The sequence below is a fragment of the Falco biarmicus genome, chromosome 15 (genome assembly GCF_023638135.1).
Source record: "Falco biarmicus isolate bFalBia1 chromosome 15, bFalBia1.pri, whole genome shotgun sequence".
NCBI lineage: Eukaryota > Metazoa > Chordata > Aves > Falconiformes > Falconidae > Falco > Falco biarmicus.
The window spans coordinates 6,402,126-6,421,077 of NC_079302.1; the positions used below are offsets into that span (position 1 = coordinate 6,402,126).

At 41.6% G+C, this 18,952-nt stretch overlaps 2 protein-coding genes across 2 annotated transcripts in view; both read left to right on the top strand.

Annotated features, from left to right (window-relative positions):
- Window positions 1-10,908, top strand: part of PKD1L3 (polycystin 1 like 3, transient receptor potential channel interacting) — a 41,690-nt gene extending 30,782 nt beyond the window's left edge. The window contains 10 exon segments of the mRNA XM_056361118.1: window positions 863-1,003; window positions 1,649-1,834; window positions 2,676-3,003; window positions 3,499-3,632; window positions 4,539-4,666; window positions 5,005-5,165; window positions 6,815-7,025; window positions 8,315-8,416; window positions 9,581-9,712; window positions 10,540-10,908. Of these exon segments, the coding sequence (XP_056217093.1) occupies window positions 863-1,003; window positions 1,649-1,834; window positions 2,676-3,003; window positions 3,499-3,632; window positions 4,539-4,666; window positions 5,005-5,165; window positions 6,815-7,025; window positions 8,315-8,416; window positions 9,581-9,712; window positions 10,540-10,650 (1,634 nt within the window). The 3' untranslated portion in view covers window positions 10,651-10,908.
- Window positions 10,909-11,018: 110 nt separating this feature from the next.
- Window positions 11,019-18,240, top strand: GCSH (glycine cleavage system protein H). Its single transcript, XM_056360497.1, has 5 exons — window positions 11,019-11,178; window positions 14,456-14,535; window positions 15,754-15,817; window positions 17,414-17,545; window positions 18,111-18,240. Exons 1-5 carry the CDS (start codon window positions 11,061-11,063, stop codon window positions 18,206-18,208), a joined length of 492 nt encoding a protein of 163 aa, XP_056216472.1. The 5' UTR covers window positions 11,019-11,060; the 3' UTR covers window positions 18,209-18,240.
- The last annotated feature ends 712 nt before the right edge of the window (window positions 18,241-18,952 follow it).

Genomic DNA, 18,952 nt, shown 5'->3' on the forward strand with positions numbered 1-18,952 from the left:
GAAAAATGATGTATTCTCCTATATTGATTCATACTAGATCAAGAATACAAGTGCATAGTCAATTACTTCTCAGTCCATCATCATTCAAGAAACATCTGGAAAAGAGTATGTGGCAAACTGATTGAAGCCATTATAATAGCAATTAATGAATCAGTGCTATTAGTATGCAGTAACCATGCTTAAATATTTTTATATCTCATGTCAGACATAAGAAAAATGAGATAGAAAAGGAGGCCTGTTTTAGCTCTGTGTAGCCATCTCGGTATTCATGGCATGGCTTGCAACAAAACCTGTAACCTAGTAAAAACAAACACAGGACCCAATACAAAATGCACTCCTGAGATGGGTAGATCTTTATCTGACAAACATTCGTAATACTCTCAAGGAAATTTCCCACCTCCTTTAAAATCTTACATGAAAGTTCTCAGTTTATATACTTTTCCACAACCACAATTACCTGTATTGCTCCCATAAGCCTGGATTAGATCAGATTGGCTTCTGCAATCACAATTATGCCTAAAAAAAGCTGACACTAGCAGACAGGAGTCCTAAGGCACAGCAGAGAATCCTGATCTGTAACTTCCTCCCTGATTAGCCTCAGGCCCTGAATACATCACCTCCTGAGATGCTCAGCCTAAAGAGACACACTTGGATTACACCTGGTCCTAAACCTAATATACTGTGTTTGTGAGCTCCCTTCCTCCCCACTGTTTGCTTTACTAATACTGTTTAGATCTCATCCCCTGTCTTTCTAAAGGGAAAGCATTAAATAGAAATGTTTCCTTATAATGTCCAAAGAAACAAAAAGCAGGTCATAGACAATCTGTTAACTAATTCCAGGGCTCACTGCTCTCACTCACAGGTGATCCAAATCCTCTCTTTGGAGCCCGACGGGACAGTAGAAGCAATATTTACCGGCCACCTCCTGCAGCTGATGTGGAGAAAATGAAAGTCAGTTGCATCAAGGAGCAGAAAGCATTTGCCCTCATCAGAGAAATCCTAGGTATTATCCATATGTACATTATCTTGTTTTATTCAGTAGTATTCCCAAGTATTTTTACATCAGTGCAAATATTGTCATATCTTTAGCTTTCTGCCAGCCATGTGTGTGTAGAGACAGGCTGTTCAGTGGCAGTTGGAGCCAAAAGGGGGTGGCAATGTTAACTGGAGGTAAAAGTGTGGCTGAGGCTTGATTTTATGGTAAAGAAACACATAACATGCATGAGAGGTTAAAGAAAAGTTAGAGTACAAGAAGGAGGTCAACAGTTAAATAAATTGAAATCAAAAGAGCAGATGGATGATGCTTTATACCCCAGTTTTATTTCCTCTAAAAACAATGGAAAGAATTACCTCAACTCCCCTTGGAGCAAAGTTAAACCACTCATTTTATTTAGAGCTGTCATTACTATTCGTGTTCAGCCAGCTTTCCCGCTTATTTTCTCAACCACTTACTCCAAATGTGATATGCTTAAACTGCAGCGCAGTGAAGTAGCCTGTGTAAATTCATTAGCAGTGGTCAGTCGGAGCCTAGCAAAACATGTCCTTAACCTAATAAGTGATGACAACAGTAATCATTCGTGCAATCTATTTTGAACCGCAGTGTGAATTCTGAGCTCACATGTGCTGTTTCTTCTTGGTTTCTTTCTAGCCTATCTGGGGTTTTTATGGATGCTGTTACTAGTGGCCTATGGGCAGAGAGATCCCAATTCCTACTACTTAAACAAACACATTGAGAACAGCTTTACAGATGGATTTCATGATGTCTACAGTTATCGGGATTTTTTCACATGGGCAAACACTACCTTAGTCAAAAATCTTTATGGATCATATAAAGGTACAGAGTCACACTGTTTCATTTCAGCTTGTCAGATTCTGAAACATTATCTTTTATATGTATCTCTAACTTGCACATGCATATTTGAGTGGAGAAAGTGACTGTGAGTATATAAGGCTAGTATGGATTGTTATAATATGAATGCTAGTGGATAACAAAAACCCCACAGCCTGACCTCAAGTTTAATGTGCTCTGATATTTTCCTTATATTTAATATAATCAAAAGTTCTGCACTATAATGTTACATTTTTCACATTTTACATTACTCATTCCAGATATTCAGATCTATACCTCAATTTTACACGTTCAAAAGAACGGCAGATAGGTGGCACTATAAAGCTTTTCCATGGGACTGCTCTGTTTGCATTATGACTTAGGTCAATGCGAAGGCTAATTATGCAACGTCACCGTGTTTCTATCTAGCCATATCCACTAATAAATATTTTCCAACTCACATTTAAGAGTAAATACTGAAATACATTAGCAGAGTTGTTTATTGCACGTGACAGACTCTGACCAACTGTGGCCAAATGAACAATGCATACAGCTACATTGCCGTGTGACTTGAAGCAAGTCACTTTTCTCCTCCAGGCCTCAGTTTCCTTCTGTATAAAATACAGGTAGGTAGTGATAGTGAACTTTGTTATCTATAGATGTTATCTAAGAACTCAGCTCAAATCAACACAGGGGCTTAACTTTCATGACTATTTTGTTACAGTGTTTTTGAGAAAAGAATCTATAGCAAAATATTAATGCATCAGTGAATCATAAATGAAATTAATAAATACTATTAGTAGTTCTGTCATATGGCCAGTGCTGCTCTTTTGCATCTCCTGTTTAGGATTCATTACAGATGGCAATTCCAAGCTGGTGGGTAGTCCTCGAATTCGCCAAGTAAGAGTGAAAGGAGACACCTGCCCTATTTCTCCCAGACTCCAGCATGTAATTCAGGAATGCCATGCTCCATATTCCCTACAAACAGAAGATACGTCAGTTTATGGGGAACACTGGAATACTTCAGTCTTTGACAACTCCTCTGACTTGAGCTCAGCATGGCAGTACCAGAGTCAGTCCAAACTGAGAGGGCAGCCCAGCTGGGGCAAACTTGCCATCTACAGGGGAGGGGGATACGTGATTCACCTGGGAACTGATCCTATGAACGCCTCCAGGTACCACTTATATCTTGTGAATTATCAGTGTATTTGCTGTGGTATCAGTGATGCTCTTCCCTCTACCCTATTTAAGATTCATTTCAGATTGCACCCCAAGTTTTCCTGCTGTGCATTGTGCCGAATATTGTAGATACTACTGTAGTGCCATCACTGTAGTTTATGTTCCTTTCATCTTGCTCCATGCTAGGTAACAACCAGCATCCAACATTAGAACCTTTTTCTCCTAACCCACATAAGGTTTAAGATCAGACACCTGAGGCATCTGGCCAATATCTGGCACCTGCTTCTCCAGAGGAGCCAAAAAGAAAATTACCACCTCAACTAACAGTACAGATATCCCCTGTACTCAGACTTGACAGACCAGATGTCCTCTTGAACATCTCACCTCTGATTTACTCTTTCTCTGTGATAATATCCAAACACTCCCATCCTTTGTGTGATACTGTCTCTTTCCAGTATGAGTTAGATCATTGGCTATACATTTTTTGGCAGAATTCTCCAATACCTTTTCAACAACATCTGGCTAGACACCTTCACAAGAGCAGTGTTTGTTGAGTTTACAGTCTACAATGCCAACGTGAACCTGTTCTGCATTATAAGCCTGATGTTTGAAACCAATGCTTTAGGTACGAACCTTTTTTAAGTTACTAATTTCTGAAGACAGCAAGCAATGCACCTACACAGGGTAGATTTATATGCTGCCAATGTTAACCTAGTTCTTTATTCAGTAAACAGAAGTGTTTTATTAAATCAAATCATGAGAGAATCAATGCAAAATTTATAAAATGTAGCATCACAGCAATAAAAGACCATAACGGAATATCTTATGTTTGTTGATGCTGTGGTCATCTGCTGATGAAGAAAACAGGATACTGAAACTTCATCTACAGAACTGACACTACAGGAACAAGAAAAATGATGTTTCCTAATCATTTCAGCGAATCCATACAATTTTAAGACAAAATGTACAAATAATAGTCTGTCTTTTTTGTTCCAGAAGCCTTCTAATATATAGCTGTGTAATCACATAATACATAATCTGGATACAACAAAGAAAAGAGTGAAACTAAACTCTGGTTTGAAGGCCACAGAAAAACATTTAATCTGAGTAGCAGCCTCCCTCGGGTCTGCCCCAGTACTGGAAAACACCCAAACCAGACCACAAAACTGAGCTCATTTTCTGTTTAGAATGAGATTCAGATTTACATCTCCAGGTCGTCCTGCTTCATTTCTGCATTTGTAGCCCAATCCAAACTCAGCCCTCCTGGGACTAGTGTCACACTATCATACAAGAGACCACTAGCACTCTAAAAGCTATTGGCTGTCTGAAATTCCTATTTGAGGAAAATTTCAAAGAACACTTACAACGCTAGTCACATAATTGAGTCTAAATCTTAGTTTGATCGTTAGATACAGTCTCACATTGATGTGAATGTGAATACTCAAGTCTTACTGGTGAACTGAGTTATTTGAATGAAAACAGGAATAACGTAATTAATACAGCACCGAAGTGAACATTGTTTGTTTTTCAGGGGCCTTCTTCACAAGTGCAGAGCTGCAAAGCATCCGGCTTTACCCATACACCAACAGTCTCCACATCTTTGTGGTCGCAGCAGAAGTAATATATTTCCTCTTTATTGTGTACTACATGATAGTACAGGTGAGGCCCAATGGAAAGTCTGGCTGACAGCATCATCTTGTGTCTGGTTTTGATTTCACTTACAAAAACTTTAGGACTGTGCTTGATTTCAGTAGTGCTGCTGCTGACTTGCACTAATGGAAGACTGAAACAGAGACCTGAACTGTATTAAACAATAGGAAGGTAACATTTTATTTGGCTGGAATGCTTCTTTTGAGAAAGGTAATGAGAAATTAGTGCAAGATGTAGTTTTATCAAGGTGCAATAGTCTACTGTGGAGGGGATAGCTCTAATCTTTAGAGGTGTATTGTACAATACAGAGTCACGAGACTGAAACAGTAAAACTCCTCTTTTCACAGGGAAAACTGATGAAGACTCTGAGATGGAGATACTTCCACAGCAAATGGAACCTCCTGGAGATGGCCATTATACTGATTAGCTGGAGTGCCCTGTCAGTGTTTGTGAAGCGGACGATCCTTGGGACCAGAGACATCAGCTACTACCAGGAACACAAAGAGGAGTAAGTGCTAATGATATTTAGTGCATCGTTTGTTGGTGCTACTTATGCAGAAAAAAATCTATTTTTCCTCTTCCCAGACATCAGCTTGTCTGTGCTAGATAATGCTACCCTTCATGGCTATATTCATGAAGCATGTAAGTATTTCAGGACTTACGTGTGCATCAGCAATAGGATTTTCTTCTGATACTGCTCTAATAAAATCCAGCAGACTCAAGCACCAAGTTCCCAAGCCTAGCTGATAGTTCTCTATCTGCATCACCTTCTTCTGAACGAACAAGCCTTTCTGCTACAGGACATCCATCCAGATTGTACATAATCTGCCTCATTCTTTGTTGTAAAAAGCCACTGGTTAGGGGACAACAATGGCTTATTTAATACAGAATAGAAAATGGTAACATCTGTTAAGAAACAGTCACACAGGAAAGAGGTGATAGAATCACTGGATGATTTAGGAAGGAAAGGACCTCTCCTTTGGTGTTAGATCAGATTGCTCAGGGCCTTGTTTGGTTGAATTTTGAGTATCTCCAAGGACAGAGGTTCCACAGCCTCCCTGGACCTCTGTTCCAACACTGGACCACTCCCACTATGGGGATAAAAAATGGTTTTTTTCTGTCCAGCTAGAATTCCTTTTGCTGCAGCTTGTGGCTGTTGTCTCTTGTCCCTTCATTGTGCACCTCCACGAAGTGTCTTACTACATCCACTCTATAACCACTGACAGCTGGAGACAGCAATTGGAGGCCTCCTTAGCTTTCTTTTCTCCAGACTGAACAAACTGAGCTCCCACATCCTTCTCTCGTATGTCCTGGACCTGGACTCCCAACCATCTCAGTGGCCCTTCACTGGACTCAGTGTCCTCCTTGCAGCAGGGAGCCCAAAACTGGACTCAATGTTCCAGGTACAGCCTCACAAATGCTGAATGAGAAGGAAGAGCAACACTTCCTTTAACCCAACAGCTACATGCTTGCTAACGCAGCATCCAGATTATCATACAGGTAGGTATACGTCATGTGCTGTATTAGCATTCACTATTTATAAAAGCTTTTTGTGGTCACCTCTGTTGTAAACAAAATACTAAGTAAAAAAAATGTGCTACCCTTATAAAGGGTAAATGTAAGTATTACCAAGCTTTTTTCAGCTAACATTAAGACTGACTTGCCTCAGTCACAGATAACAGTCCTGACCTCCAATCTTTTGCTGCATTCCTTATGGTACCTTCTTACACAACTCGTTGGAAATTAGCTAGTCCTGTCACAGCTAGTGCATCCTGCTAGCTGCAGAGCACCAGCAACCCCATCCTCTCAACTACACATGCATAGAAGAACCTGTCTTCCTTTCTAAGAGTCAGAATTCGATAGTATGTTTGCATTAGCTGCCTTTAAACTGCGACTTGCTAAAAAAAAGCAGTGTTTGGGCTACAGCCTAGGCCCTCTCTCAGCTTTAGCTAATGCTGACATAAAAACTCCGCTATATACAACTGAGCTTTCTGCGTGTACGCAGCGGGAAGTACAAGCAGGAACATTCAAGCCGGAACTTGTTAGCTCTCCACTGAAAACAAGGACAGAGTGACTGGCTTTCCTAGCACACTCATTTATCCGCTTCAAAGGCTTCTGTGTGCACAGTCTATTACCTCTTTTCTTTTTTTCTGACAGCTGTGTAAGCTTTAACGAAACAGCAAGAGCAGATGCAGTTCTTGGCTACCTGATTGCGTTCCTAGTGCTTCTCTCCACAGTGAAACTGTGGCACCTCCTGAGGCTCAACCCTAAACTAAACATGATCACTTCAACTCTAAGGAGGGCATGGGGTGATATCTCTGGATTCATCACTGTTATTGCAATCATGTTCCTTGCCTACTCTGTTGCTGTGAGTACCACTGTGCTTTCTATTGTCCGCAGTCTTCATCCAGGTACTGTCAGGTTCAATGAATTATTTCTGAATGCGGAAAGCAACATAGCTTTGAAATGTAAAACTGCATAAAGCTGCCTGTCTAAATCTTAAGGTTAGCAGCTTGGAGCCCAATTCTTCCATATAAGTGAAAGAGAAGTTAAAATATCCCCTTGTCTGTTCTTCGCAAATGGAAATTTAGTTCAAAAATCAAACATTGGATGAAAAAATGGATTCTTTGTGTATAAAAGGTGTGACAGAACAAAATACAGGAAAAATAATTTTCTGAATAAAGCTTAAATTGGGGAGAGGGCAGCAAGTGCCATTTTCTGTTTGGCTAGTTTTTTAGTGGGAAATAATTCTTTTTCTGCCTATTATAGGAATGCATATTAAGCAAATAAAATTACATTTTAATTCTAATGAGACTAAAGAATTATTGGACTGCAACCATTTATGTATAATTAGTGTTCTTGCTGAAATGTTTGTGTCCAAACTGTCCTGCAAAGGGCAGTCTTGTGACAAGCGGGACCTGCTGCAGTCTCACATTGCCTGATTTCACATTCCTCATCATTCCCTCCAGCACTGATAGTCTATAGGCAGTGGTGTGGCCACAAACTTAACAGGTAAAATAAGTGATCAGATCAGTTCCATGACCCAGCCTGTTGTCACATCATGCAAGCGACTAAGCTGTGAAAGAAGGAGGCAGAGGGATAGGGAAAAACGTGAGACTGCAGCAGCCCCCATTTAAATTAGACGCAGTAGGCCCACAAAATACAAATGAAGAAAACAGCATCTTGGTTCCTGAGAGCAGTTGCCTCAGTAGGTTCCCTATTTGGAAGGATCTGTGCACTGAAAAGCAAGTGTTTGTGACTATGACTAATTTGGTCAATCATGCAAGGATAAATCTGCTCCTTGGAGGTGGGCTGAATTACTTTCATGATTTTGTCATGTATTTGAAGATTTTTTACATATGTAGTGGGATGGGAAGCTGAGCAGATATAAGACATTCTCACGTCCACTACAAAAGGTCTTATAGCTAAACACATTCAGAACATGTGAATCCAGTTCTTAGCTCTAGGCTAGTCTTCTTCTGTGACCTTGTCCGGTGTTTCCCCTGCTCGTAAACAAATAAAACACCAAACCACCGAAAAAAGCTTCATGGCTCTAGATGACAAGCTAGGAGGGCTTTCTCTGAATACAGCAGTCATTAGCTGGTATTTCAGCAAGGATCTGATCATGACACAAGATACACTTTCTTTCCTCTGCAGACAAACTTGATATTTGGCTGGAAGCTCTATTCCTACAAAACCCTCTTTGATTCAGCAGAGACCATGGTCAGTCTTCAGCTGGGAATCTTCAACTATGAGGAGGTACCACCTCTAATTTAATAAGTTTATCACTGTATAATTAGCAGCTCAGCTATCAAATATGCTATGACCCAGCAAATAGAAAAACTTTCAGTTACTGCTAGACATTAATCTAACTTTGCAAGCTGCACAGGTTCCTATAGCAGACACTTTCCCTCATCAAGAAAAAGACACCAAGTGAAATGTATCTCATGTTCCATTTTGACCACAAGTAGATCCATAGCAAACCTTTCACTGAGAAAGGTGCTCACATTTTAATTAGATATGTTACTTATTGATTGCAGAAAGTTTTGAGCAATTTCCTTAGAAAGCTACAAAATGTGAGCAATGCCCTGCACCCACCTGAACACACATGCACACCCATCAGCCTCCCAAGAAAGGCAAGGCCTTCCACCAGGGAACTTTATGTTACATTTGGGTTTATTGTTCTTTACTTTTTCATTAAGTTCTTTCAGATGTTACAGTATCTGTTGAACAGCTCTTTGTGGATTGAGCTAGTTCTCTGACATCTCTGACTGTGAAGTCCTCCTTGGTGAATGTATTTAGACCATGGATCCAACAGGGTACGGGTAGCTTTGAAGATCAGTAATTGGGCACAAAGGTTTCCACGTCTATATCCCACTCGTGTTGTTAATCATGAACATATATTCCTACATGATACCATACATGAAAATTAGGTTTTGGGATTTTTACACAACCCTTAGTTTATAGGTGTCTGTGAAGTGTCTGACTGGGCTTCTTTGTAAAGTGTACAATAAAATAAAATAAAAGCATACAGAGATTTTGCCTATACTTTGAAATCTGAGACATGATGGAGCTTCAGCTGTTCTGTGGATAAACAGATCCCGAGGCTTGTCATTTTTCACATTAAACTTTCATACCATTACCATCAAATGCAAATGCTTAAAAAAACCCAAAGATTGCCCATATTCATATAGCATATATAAAAAACATTCTGTCTTCTTTGTACTATATCATATCAACCCAGGAAAGTGAGTAAAAGAGAAAATTTTTATATATGTTTGTATAATACAAATAGCATAATTTTTTAGCCACAAGCATGTCGAGACAAACTCCTTATCATGTTTTAACTGCTTGTATGTATGCTTTTTTTGTTCATTTGTTTTTACAATCAAAATATGATGTCTTACCTTATGAATGCTACAGGTCTTGGACTACCATCCGATTTTAGGCTCCTTCTTAATTGGATCCTGCATAATTTTCATGACATTTGTGGTACTGAATCTGTTCATTTCGGTGATTCTGGTTGCTTTTAGCGAGGAGCAGAAGCACTACCAGGTGTGTTCCTCTAAGTTCTCCTGCCGTTTTTAGCATTCATTGTGCAGTTCTTACTCATGATTCACGTATTCCACCATTGGATGAAACTCATGTAAACTCAGTTCAGTTCTTGAGAAGTCAACATTAACTCATAAAGCATACTTCAGATTTTCCAGATTTGCACTGTCCATTCCTGCTCAGACAAGTCCCTGTTCCAAGTCAGTACAAGATCTGATCTGTGGCCTTCTGTTCACATACAAAATCCAGCAAAAAAGCCTTAGACTCATGCCCAACTCCACTGGAATCAGAACCAAACCTGCTACTACAGTCCGTGAGGACTATACGGTTCCTTTTAAAAATGTCACTTTGAGTGCCTGACCCATTCAAGGTATTGATAGCACAATATGAAAGCCAGCTTAGTACTCCAGTACTGTCCAAAATTTCTCTATAGTTCAAAGTCGAGGGAGATCAAAACAAAGGATATGGCCAACAGAAAACAAGATGTGTTTAGTTTTTCTTGTTTACTTCATCTAGAAATGGTGTGGGGCTCATTGCATACATCACTAGCTGTACGGTAGCTGGAAGGCGAACTCCAGACTCCTGTAGCAAGACTTCCACGGGTACTGACAGAGCCAAAACTTCTGTAATGCCCACGCTCACCCATGTTCACCTGGGACTTTGGTCTTGCTAAACCCACGGGCACAGTGGTTTGCTTTGGCAGTCACTTGTGCTGTGCTTAGGGCAAAAGATGGCTTATTTCACCTCCAGCAGAGATTTTCTCTGGCTCCAGCAGAGCCCATACTGCCAGCTCCAGGTGCCCCAGTAACTTCCCTCTCCTGTTATTCCAGGCCTCAGAAGAAGAGGAGATTGTTGACCTAATGCTGATGAAACTTTGCAGTTTCTTTGGGGTTAAATGCAAGAAGGAAGAGAAGCCGGTCACTAGTGACCAACAGGAATAACCGCTCAACGCGTGGATGACAACCACGGCCAAAAGTCACGTCGTGTGGAAGGTTCACGGCCGCGCCACCCGCTTCCACTTAGACCACTGCGCTGTGGCCTTCGCTCAAAAAGCGATCGCTGACGTGTCGTGCGGGAGTATTAGCTAAGAAATAGCGCTAAACCCCCGATGCCGAGCCCCACGTGCCGTTCCTGTAGACGCAGCATCCGTATTTAATAAACACCGAGCGCCCCTTGCACCCTCTGGCTAATCCCTCGCCCCGCCAAGATGGCGCCGCCCCGGCCCCGCCTGCCTTCCCGCTCCCGCCCCGAGCGCGGGCCCGGCCCCCGCTGCTGAGCGGCTCCCCGGAGCCCGGGGCCGCCCCTCCCGCGCTGTAGCGGCCGCCCCCGGTGCCGCCCGCCCCCGGCAAAGATGGCGTGGCGAGCGCTGCGGCGGGTCGGGCCGTGCCTGGCGCCGCGCCTCTCGCCGCTACCGCCGCTGCGGCTGCCCGCGGCCCGCCGGCTGGCCACCAGCTCGCTGGTGCTGTCCGGTGAGTGGCGCCTGGGGGGGGCGGCGGGGCTGTGGCGGGCGGCGGCCAGCGGGAGAGCGGCCGGGCGCTGAGGGGGGCCGCCGCTGCCGCCTGAGGGATCCCGGGCGGGCGGCTGCCGCCGGCCCGGACCCCGCTCCCGCGTCCGGCAGCGCCCTGCGCGGGCAGCCAGGCACCGGCGCCCGGAGGCGCTGAGGCGGGTCGCGGCCGGGCGTCGCGGGGTGCTGCAGCCCCTCCGCCGCGCCGGGGCGGGGGTGTCCCGGCGGGGGGCGCGGAGGAGCCTCGCAAGATGGCTGGAGCCCCGCCGGGGCGGTGAGCGCTGCCGTGCCGGTCCCCCTTGCCCCGCTGCCGGCGCCGTCCCGCCCGCCGTGAGGCGCAGGCCGCCCCGGGAGCCGGCGGGAAGCCCCGGCCGTGCGGCAAAGCCCCAGGCGGGGGCTCCGCGCCGCGGCCGAGCGGGGACAGCGTGAACCTGGCGAAAAAAAGCGGCAACCGCGAGTAGCGGCAGCTCCGCCGGGCTGGGCTACCGGGCTACCGGGGGCTGGGGGCGCCGCGGCTGCGCTCTGCCCCGCCGGCTCCTCGCAGCGCGGGCTCGGTGTGGTTTGCACCGAGCGCCGTTAACTGTGGCCGTGCCCGCTGCCGGGGAGCTCCCGGTCGGTGGCGGTGAGCCGCAGCAGGCAGCAAAGCGGGATCTGCCGTACCGCAGCCAACAGAAACGCTGAAAAGGCAGGAGAGGAGGAGAACGTGCTATAAAAGTAATGACCGCCGCCGAGAACAGGTCGTAAATTTCCTTCCAGACAGTCCTGACCTATCTGTTCGACTGCCTCTGCTGCAGGTGACAGCAATGACGCTCATTAGGCATTATCTGCAAATTAAGTCAGTCAAGAGCTAAGCTTTTTTCGCTCTTCTCGCTCTTAACTGAACCCACTGCTCTTCTATAGACAGAACTTGAAGGAATAACATAAATGACACTTTTGTTTTAGGCAGAGAGGAAAAAGGGTTGTACGCCTCTGTGGAGGTGTGAATTTTCCTTCACTCTTCAGGTACACAGATACGGAATATTTAATAGAGGCAGGCCAAACTACACCAAGGTCGGAATTTGCGATGTGCTAGTCAAGCTGAAACCCAAGTCACGTTGAAATGAATGCAGCTAGAGTAAATTCAGTTGCTCTTCTGAAAAAGTATGCTCACAGAAGAGATTTGGTATGCTTTGACATTCTGTATTCATTTAATAAGATTTATTTAATGGGCTGATCACATAAGCCCAAAGTTCAAATTTAGAGATTACTCATTAACTGTTTTTAATTTGACCTTTACTTTATTTGCAGTGGGTTTTGTTGCACAGCTAGAATTTTTCATTTTTCACTTGGTTTTTTTGCCCTGTAAGAAGCGATGTGCTCTTCTAACCCCTGGGAACATTTTACAGCCGTGTTCCAAACTGATCATGCAAGCCATCTGGTTTGGGGTCTTTTTGGTTTTTTTTCCACCTTGCATTATAAAAAAATCTGATACAATGTAACTATCCTACATAAAAAACATACTGGTTGGCTTCTGTGTATGTCACAAGTGTTCAGCTTCTATTGGAGATTCTGTGTCATTCTTTGTTCTTAACGGTTCATTACTCATTCCCAGTGAAATTTCTATGGGTTTAATGGCTTGACCTCAAATGATTTAAGACATTTCATTTGTTCTGTTCATTAGAATGTGTCCTGAGAGATTTTTGTAGGTATAAATAATGCTAGCTGAAATTCTCTGGGTTTTCTGAGTGATAATTCATGGAAAAATACTTAATATTTGCATTTCAGTCAGAAGTTTTTTGTACTGTACTTGCACAAACATATATTGCTCTACTGAGGCCTGTAAAACTTAGGCCATCCTCAGAGACAAACCATTTTATCTGAGATTTGCTTCTCTTTTAAATGTATTCAGACATAAATAAAGAGGATCAACTACGGCTGAAACGACTGGCTTGCAATGGAAAGATTATAGCAGTCTACAGGGAGAACTTCTGTTTTTCCTTCATGCACAAGTTTAGAAAATATACCAGGATTTGCAGAAGTGTAGTTTCTGTAGCAGGTATGAGGAGGCCAGCCTAGAAAAAGTGCCCGAGAGGAGAATTTTAAACTCCAAAGGAAGCTCCAGCTGTAGGAAGGTCCAGCTGTGCTACTCTGGCACTACTCACACAGGGAGCTCTGTTTAAGAAGCTACCTCCTCTGGCTTCCAGAGCATCCCTTGCCTGATTGGATAGATGCTAAAAGTGAAAATTATAAATAAATAATTAAAAAAAAAAAAGGGGGGGGGGGGGCATGATGTGTATCTATGGGAAAACGATGGAAGTGAGAAAACGGAGAAAGCAGGCTGAAAATGCTCAGAGTAAGAAAAGCTCCAGGTAAAATGTTAGCAAGAAAAACGTTGCCTATTAATTATTACTTTTGAAGTTTCTCTGTATGACTTTGTAAAAAGAATTGCTTCTAATAAAAGCCAGTACAAGTTGTCCTGACTCTTACAGATCCAAAATATATAGAGAATTGTAAGATTGCTGTGAAAAGACTTTAACAGAGTCTTCAATATGTTTGTTTTAAAACTATGCAGAATAACTACTGTGGTGTTCTTACAGTATAACAGAGAGCAAGTTCTCTTAAGAAACAGTTGCCTGTATGAGTTGCCTTAGGAATTTGCCTTAATTTTACATAGATCTGTGGCAACATTAAAAAGGGAGAAATAGACTCTTCAGGCAATGTTGGGGGAGGTAAGGGAATCGGCTGTTTTGCTGCAACTTTTTGTACTTCAGCTGATGGCTTTAAGTACTTTGAATGAGGTGCTGTGACACTGATACTGTTTCTAGAGTCATTAACACTGGCCTTCCCAGAAATAATAAAGTGGTTGTCAGGAGCAAACACTAAAGATGCTTGAAAAGCCACTATGCTATCATAGAAATGCGTATCTATGAGTAAAGTACACATACTTGCTTTAGATTTATACTTTTGTTTGAAATGGAACTACTCCTTTTGCTCCTGTACTGTACCAGTCTCTGGATGGTTGCACAGGAACTAGTCATGCTCTCAGCAGAACACCTAGTGAGCATCTACCACATCACGAACCCACCAGCTGAACAAAGCGCTTCTGTCAATTGTGTGTGCTCTTTAACATTTTCCAAGAAAAACGAACAAAACTAAACTCAGTAAACCAAAACAAAACACAGTTTAAGCCTGCAAATGTGTTGTTGTATTCAAGTGAGCAGCGTGTCACTTATTTCTGAAATATCAAGTTTGTTTTGTTGTAGCCCGTAAATTCACAGACAAGCATGAATGGATATCTGTTGAAAATGGCATTGGAACAGTAGGAATCAGCAATTTTGCACAGGTATTGATCTCTTCCCCCCTTACCCAAGTCTGCAATATTTATTTATGCATATCTGCTCTTGTCCTTGCTCTTTGGACAGTTCCTGGTTTTTATTGTTCTAACTGCATATGCTATATGCTGAACGTGATTTTTGGACTTGGATCTAGCATATTAATTTGTGAGGTGAATGCTCCTTCAGCGTTCTGATAAATTCTTAATCACTTGAGATTGAGCCTAGGGAGAGCTGAACTTGAGAAGAAACTCAGTGGTTCAGCAGAAGTTAAAACCTTCTTTATTACTTCAGTTCTTACAGGCCTGAGGAATCCATGGCTATGTGAAGAGAATATCGTGCAATTTTCAGGCCAAATTTCCCACGAACGTGAATATGGTGCAACCCCTCTGGCTAAAGAGCAATTGTGAATAGAAGTAGAACGCGGCATATATTTCTTGCTCTAGGATAGGAATTCCTTTGGCTTTTTTGTTGTCTTTTGTTCTTGTGCAAGTACTTGATTTGCAATAGTCACAGGCAAATTGAGGTTAGAGACTTGCTGTACCTGAAACTTAAGAAAATCTAATGTGAGAAGCTATCGGTGAAGTGAAACTGATGTTTTTAGGACAAGCGGTATTTCCCATAATCTCGGTTTTCTGTAGATAACACTAATACTCTGTAAGAGCCCTAGTCTTTTGTGAGACAGGGTACACGAGTTAGTGAAGAGGCAGAAGCCGGTTCTGGTTGAGCTGATTCTTATGGTGATCAGACCCCCTTATTAAGTCAGTAAGGGCAAACTGTATGCTAATAGCTCGCCAGTTGTCCATGTCTCTGGGGAGGATTGCACTAGAAGTCAATCCCCTCTGCTTTGTAACAAAAAGGTAATTCCCTCAATTCCCTGGGAACTTTGTCCTTTAAAACAGTTGTTACTCTAGTTGACGCTAATAAGATCAGCAGATGTTATTTCTCATTCTGCCTGAAGAAATCTGTATATAAACCTTGTAATTCACCCTGAGGGCTATTAACACTGTAATAGATAAACAATAATCTAGCATTTGGGGCATGATAATAAAAAGTTCTTTTGAAGTTGAAGGTTTAAAAAGAAAAAGTGAAAAATACATAGTCCTTAAAGAATGAGAACTAAATCTGAGACGACATTACCTATCTAACAGATTCTAGAGTTACTGTATCAGACCTCTCCTGTGTAGTTTCTTTAATGTATGCTTTGATGTTTTTGTTTTTCTTTTAAGGAAGCATTAGGAGATGTTGTTTACTGTAGTCTTCCAGAAGTTGGGACAAAATTGAGTAAACATGGTAAGTTTCTGCTCTTCATTGCCAATGAAGTAATTATTCTCCTCATCCCTTTGCAAAGATTGATTTTTATGAAGTAATCTTTATGTTCATTAATACCATGATAAATCTTCTAGATGCAAAATAAATTCAGGAGTTTCTACAAGAGACTGCTTTAATTTCAAGTTTTCACTCACTGTCAGATCATGCAGGATAGCAGAAAATACCTGCTTATTAAACTGGAGACATTTATTTAAAAATCAAATATTTGAAATACTTTGGTAGTAATTTTATCTACACTCTGTTCTTAAAATATTTGCGCTTTGATTTGGACTTGCTAGTGTTTAGGCTAGCTTGTTTGTAATTCTGCAGTTACATTGTGCAACTCGTGAAATGAGTGAAACACATAATTGATATCAAGCTCTAATTTTTCTGTAAATATACAGACTCAGTAATTTGGGGTATCAACTGTAATCATAGGATTTTGCTCCTGAGCAACGTAGAAATTGTTAAATTACATAACAAATGATTAAGAATGGTCCATGTTAAGAAGAGTGAGCATTAATAGGTAAAAGGAAAAGCCTATTCCTGTATTTACATGGAGAGCTGTCTTGCTAGTAGTATATGAAGAAAAGATTGTCATTAGCTTCAGACATTGCAAAAAAAAAAAAAAAGGTAGATTTACTGAGATAAAGTAGCAGGCTTTTCTTTCCCCATCCCCCTTGTGGAATAGGTCCGTATCTAACTGTTTTGGACAAATCTATTGCATCCCGTTGAATGGTGAATGTTAGACAAGAGGCCTTTCTGCTTTGGGTTTTAATTAACAAACTTGTGGTTTTGTTTTAGCTGAAGGAATTTCATTTCCATTTAGTTCTTCCTCTCTTCTACCCGTTCTGCCCTTAGTCTAATTCCAAGCTTTCCCAGAACATGTTGTTCTCTGATTCCTTGTGCTGATGCCTATCTACTCTTCTGACAGCTCCGTGTTCCTTCAGCCTCTGTCGTGTTTGCTTGTGGCTTAGAGTTGCTCTGGACTAACGAGGCACCACTTCCATAAGTGCCTACAAATCAGAAACAAGGGAAGAGCAGCAGGGTGATTCCAGCGTGGTGCTTCTGAATAATTATGTGTTTTCCAAGGAGCACAAACATAACACTTGATAGTGTTTCTGAAGAAAAACTGGGGGTCCTGAAATTATGCCTGTGTCTATTTCGTAACCAATTTATGTATAAAAAGGTTTGAATTGTAGATAAAAAGCATATTTAGGTATCTTGCAGCAAGAGCTGGATGTGTTTCCTTCTAACACAGTTTCACATCATATATATATTGGGCTTTAGCCAAAGGATTAGCCAAGTGTAAGAAATCTCTGTCTCTTCTGTAGGAGCCATCTAGGTAACATTATACAAGTTCCCCAGAAAAGTTGAGGAGAGTAAACATTAAACTTAACACTGCTGATCTTTGTCATAAAGTTGGCGACTTCGATTTCTTTGACAGTTTTCCTTGCTCAACATCAAGAAACTTCTTGAACAGCTAGGTCATCACCAGAATGCCTGACTAAAAAAAAAACAAACTAAAACGCTTTATATTTTCCTCTTAAAAGCATTCAATCATATTCTGTGTTTCAGATGAGTTTGGAGCTTTGGAAAGTGTGAAAGCTGCTAGTGAACTCTACTCTCCTCTCTCAGGAGAAGTGACCGAGATTAACGCTGCCCTTGCAGATAATCCAGGGCTTGTCAATAAATCTTGTTATCAAGATGGTAAGATGTCATTTTTATCTTTCAGTAATGAATACCACCTGGATCCTTGCTATCACAAATAGCTGTGCGGTTCCCAGGTCTTCCAGTTTAATGGTGTGGAGGCTTAAAGAGAATATATTGACTACAGTTCAAGCCCAATAAAATTTAACATGGAAGTACTACTGTAGTCTTGTCTTTGCTGACAGCTGTTTTACAGTGTGTTCTTTTCAGACATTGACTGTGCCTGATATTTTCCTTGATTGCATTTCTCTTTTTTTTGATCTTGTAACAGCTCATGACACTGAGAGGTCAGGCTCTTCTACTCTTCCTAGACAGTGTCTCCATAATGCCACTGTCAGAGACAGTACTAAATTAGACAACTGGTCTGACTCCAAAGGCCATTTGTTATGGCAGGCTGTTTATTTTTTAAAGTACTGAAACATTATTTTCCCTGCACAAGAAAGCCTGTTGATTCTGCCAGTGTTGCAGAGCTTGCATGCCTACTGGGGGTGCTTTTCTAAGACAGTAACAGGAATTAATCTTTCTTGTAGGATATTAGCAACTGATTTTAATTTCCTAACTACAGGCTGGCTTATCAAGATGACTGTGGAAAACCCTGCTGAACTTGATGAACTGATGAATGAAGATGCCTATGAGAAATACATAAAATCCATTGAGGACTGAGCTGGAATAATGAAATAAATCCATATAAAATACTTCAGTGTAGTTTGTCATCAATCAGTGAAGTGCAGAATATCCAGCTTTGGCAACCTGAAAAATACCACTTCTGATCACATATACAAGGTCATAAATAATTGCAGTGATAAAAACGTTTAACATCTGTATACCTGCCAAGTTTTTTTATTCTGTTGTCTGATTTATGTAACTTCAGGACGTTACCTGTAATATTTTGGGAAACAAAATTTATTTGCTAAAACATATACTTCCCAAGATTCATTTGACAATCAAATTCAGTAACAACAGCCTTAATATGGTAATGCTGTAGTAGGCACATGACTGTTCTCATAACCTGGACTACAGCTTTCTCTGAAATACTTTTCTGTTGCTTCCAAGATACTGAAAAGCAGTGTCTCCTTCACCTCCTAATACTTTTCCTAATTGTAGTTGCAAAGATGACACCAAAAAAGGAGAAGCCGTATCAACTACCTCTTTGCATGATTTTTACTTCTTTACAGAATTTATTAATCCTTTGTTTTATTTCTTCATTTTACTGTGTAATCAAACAGTTGTGCCTTTAAGGCAGAAGGTATGGTACTTGTCTTCTGATTTATATACTTTCCTAGTATGCAAAGCTCATGCAATGGTAGTTTGTCAAAGTTCTAGAGGGGATTGTTTAGGCTGTATTTTTTTTGTCTAGTAAACATTACCTATGTCACAAGTAAATAAGGAATTTGGCATCTTGTGCCT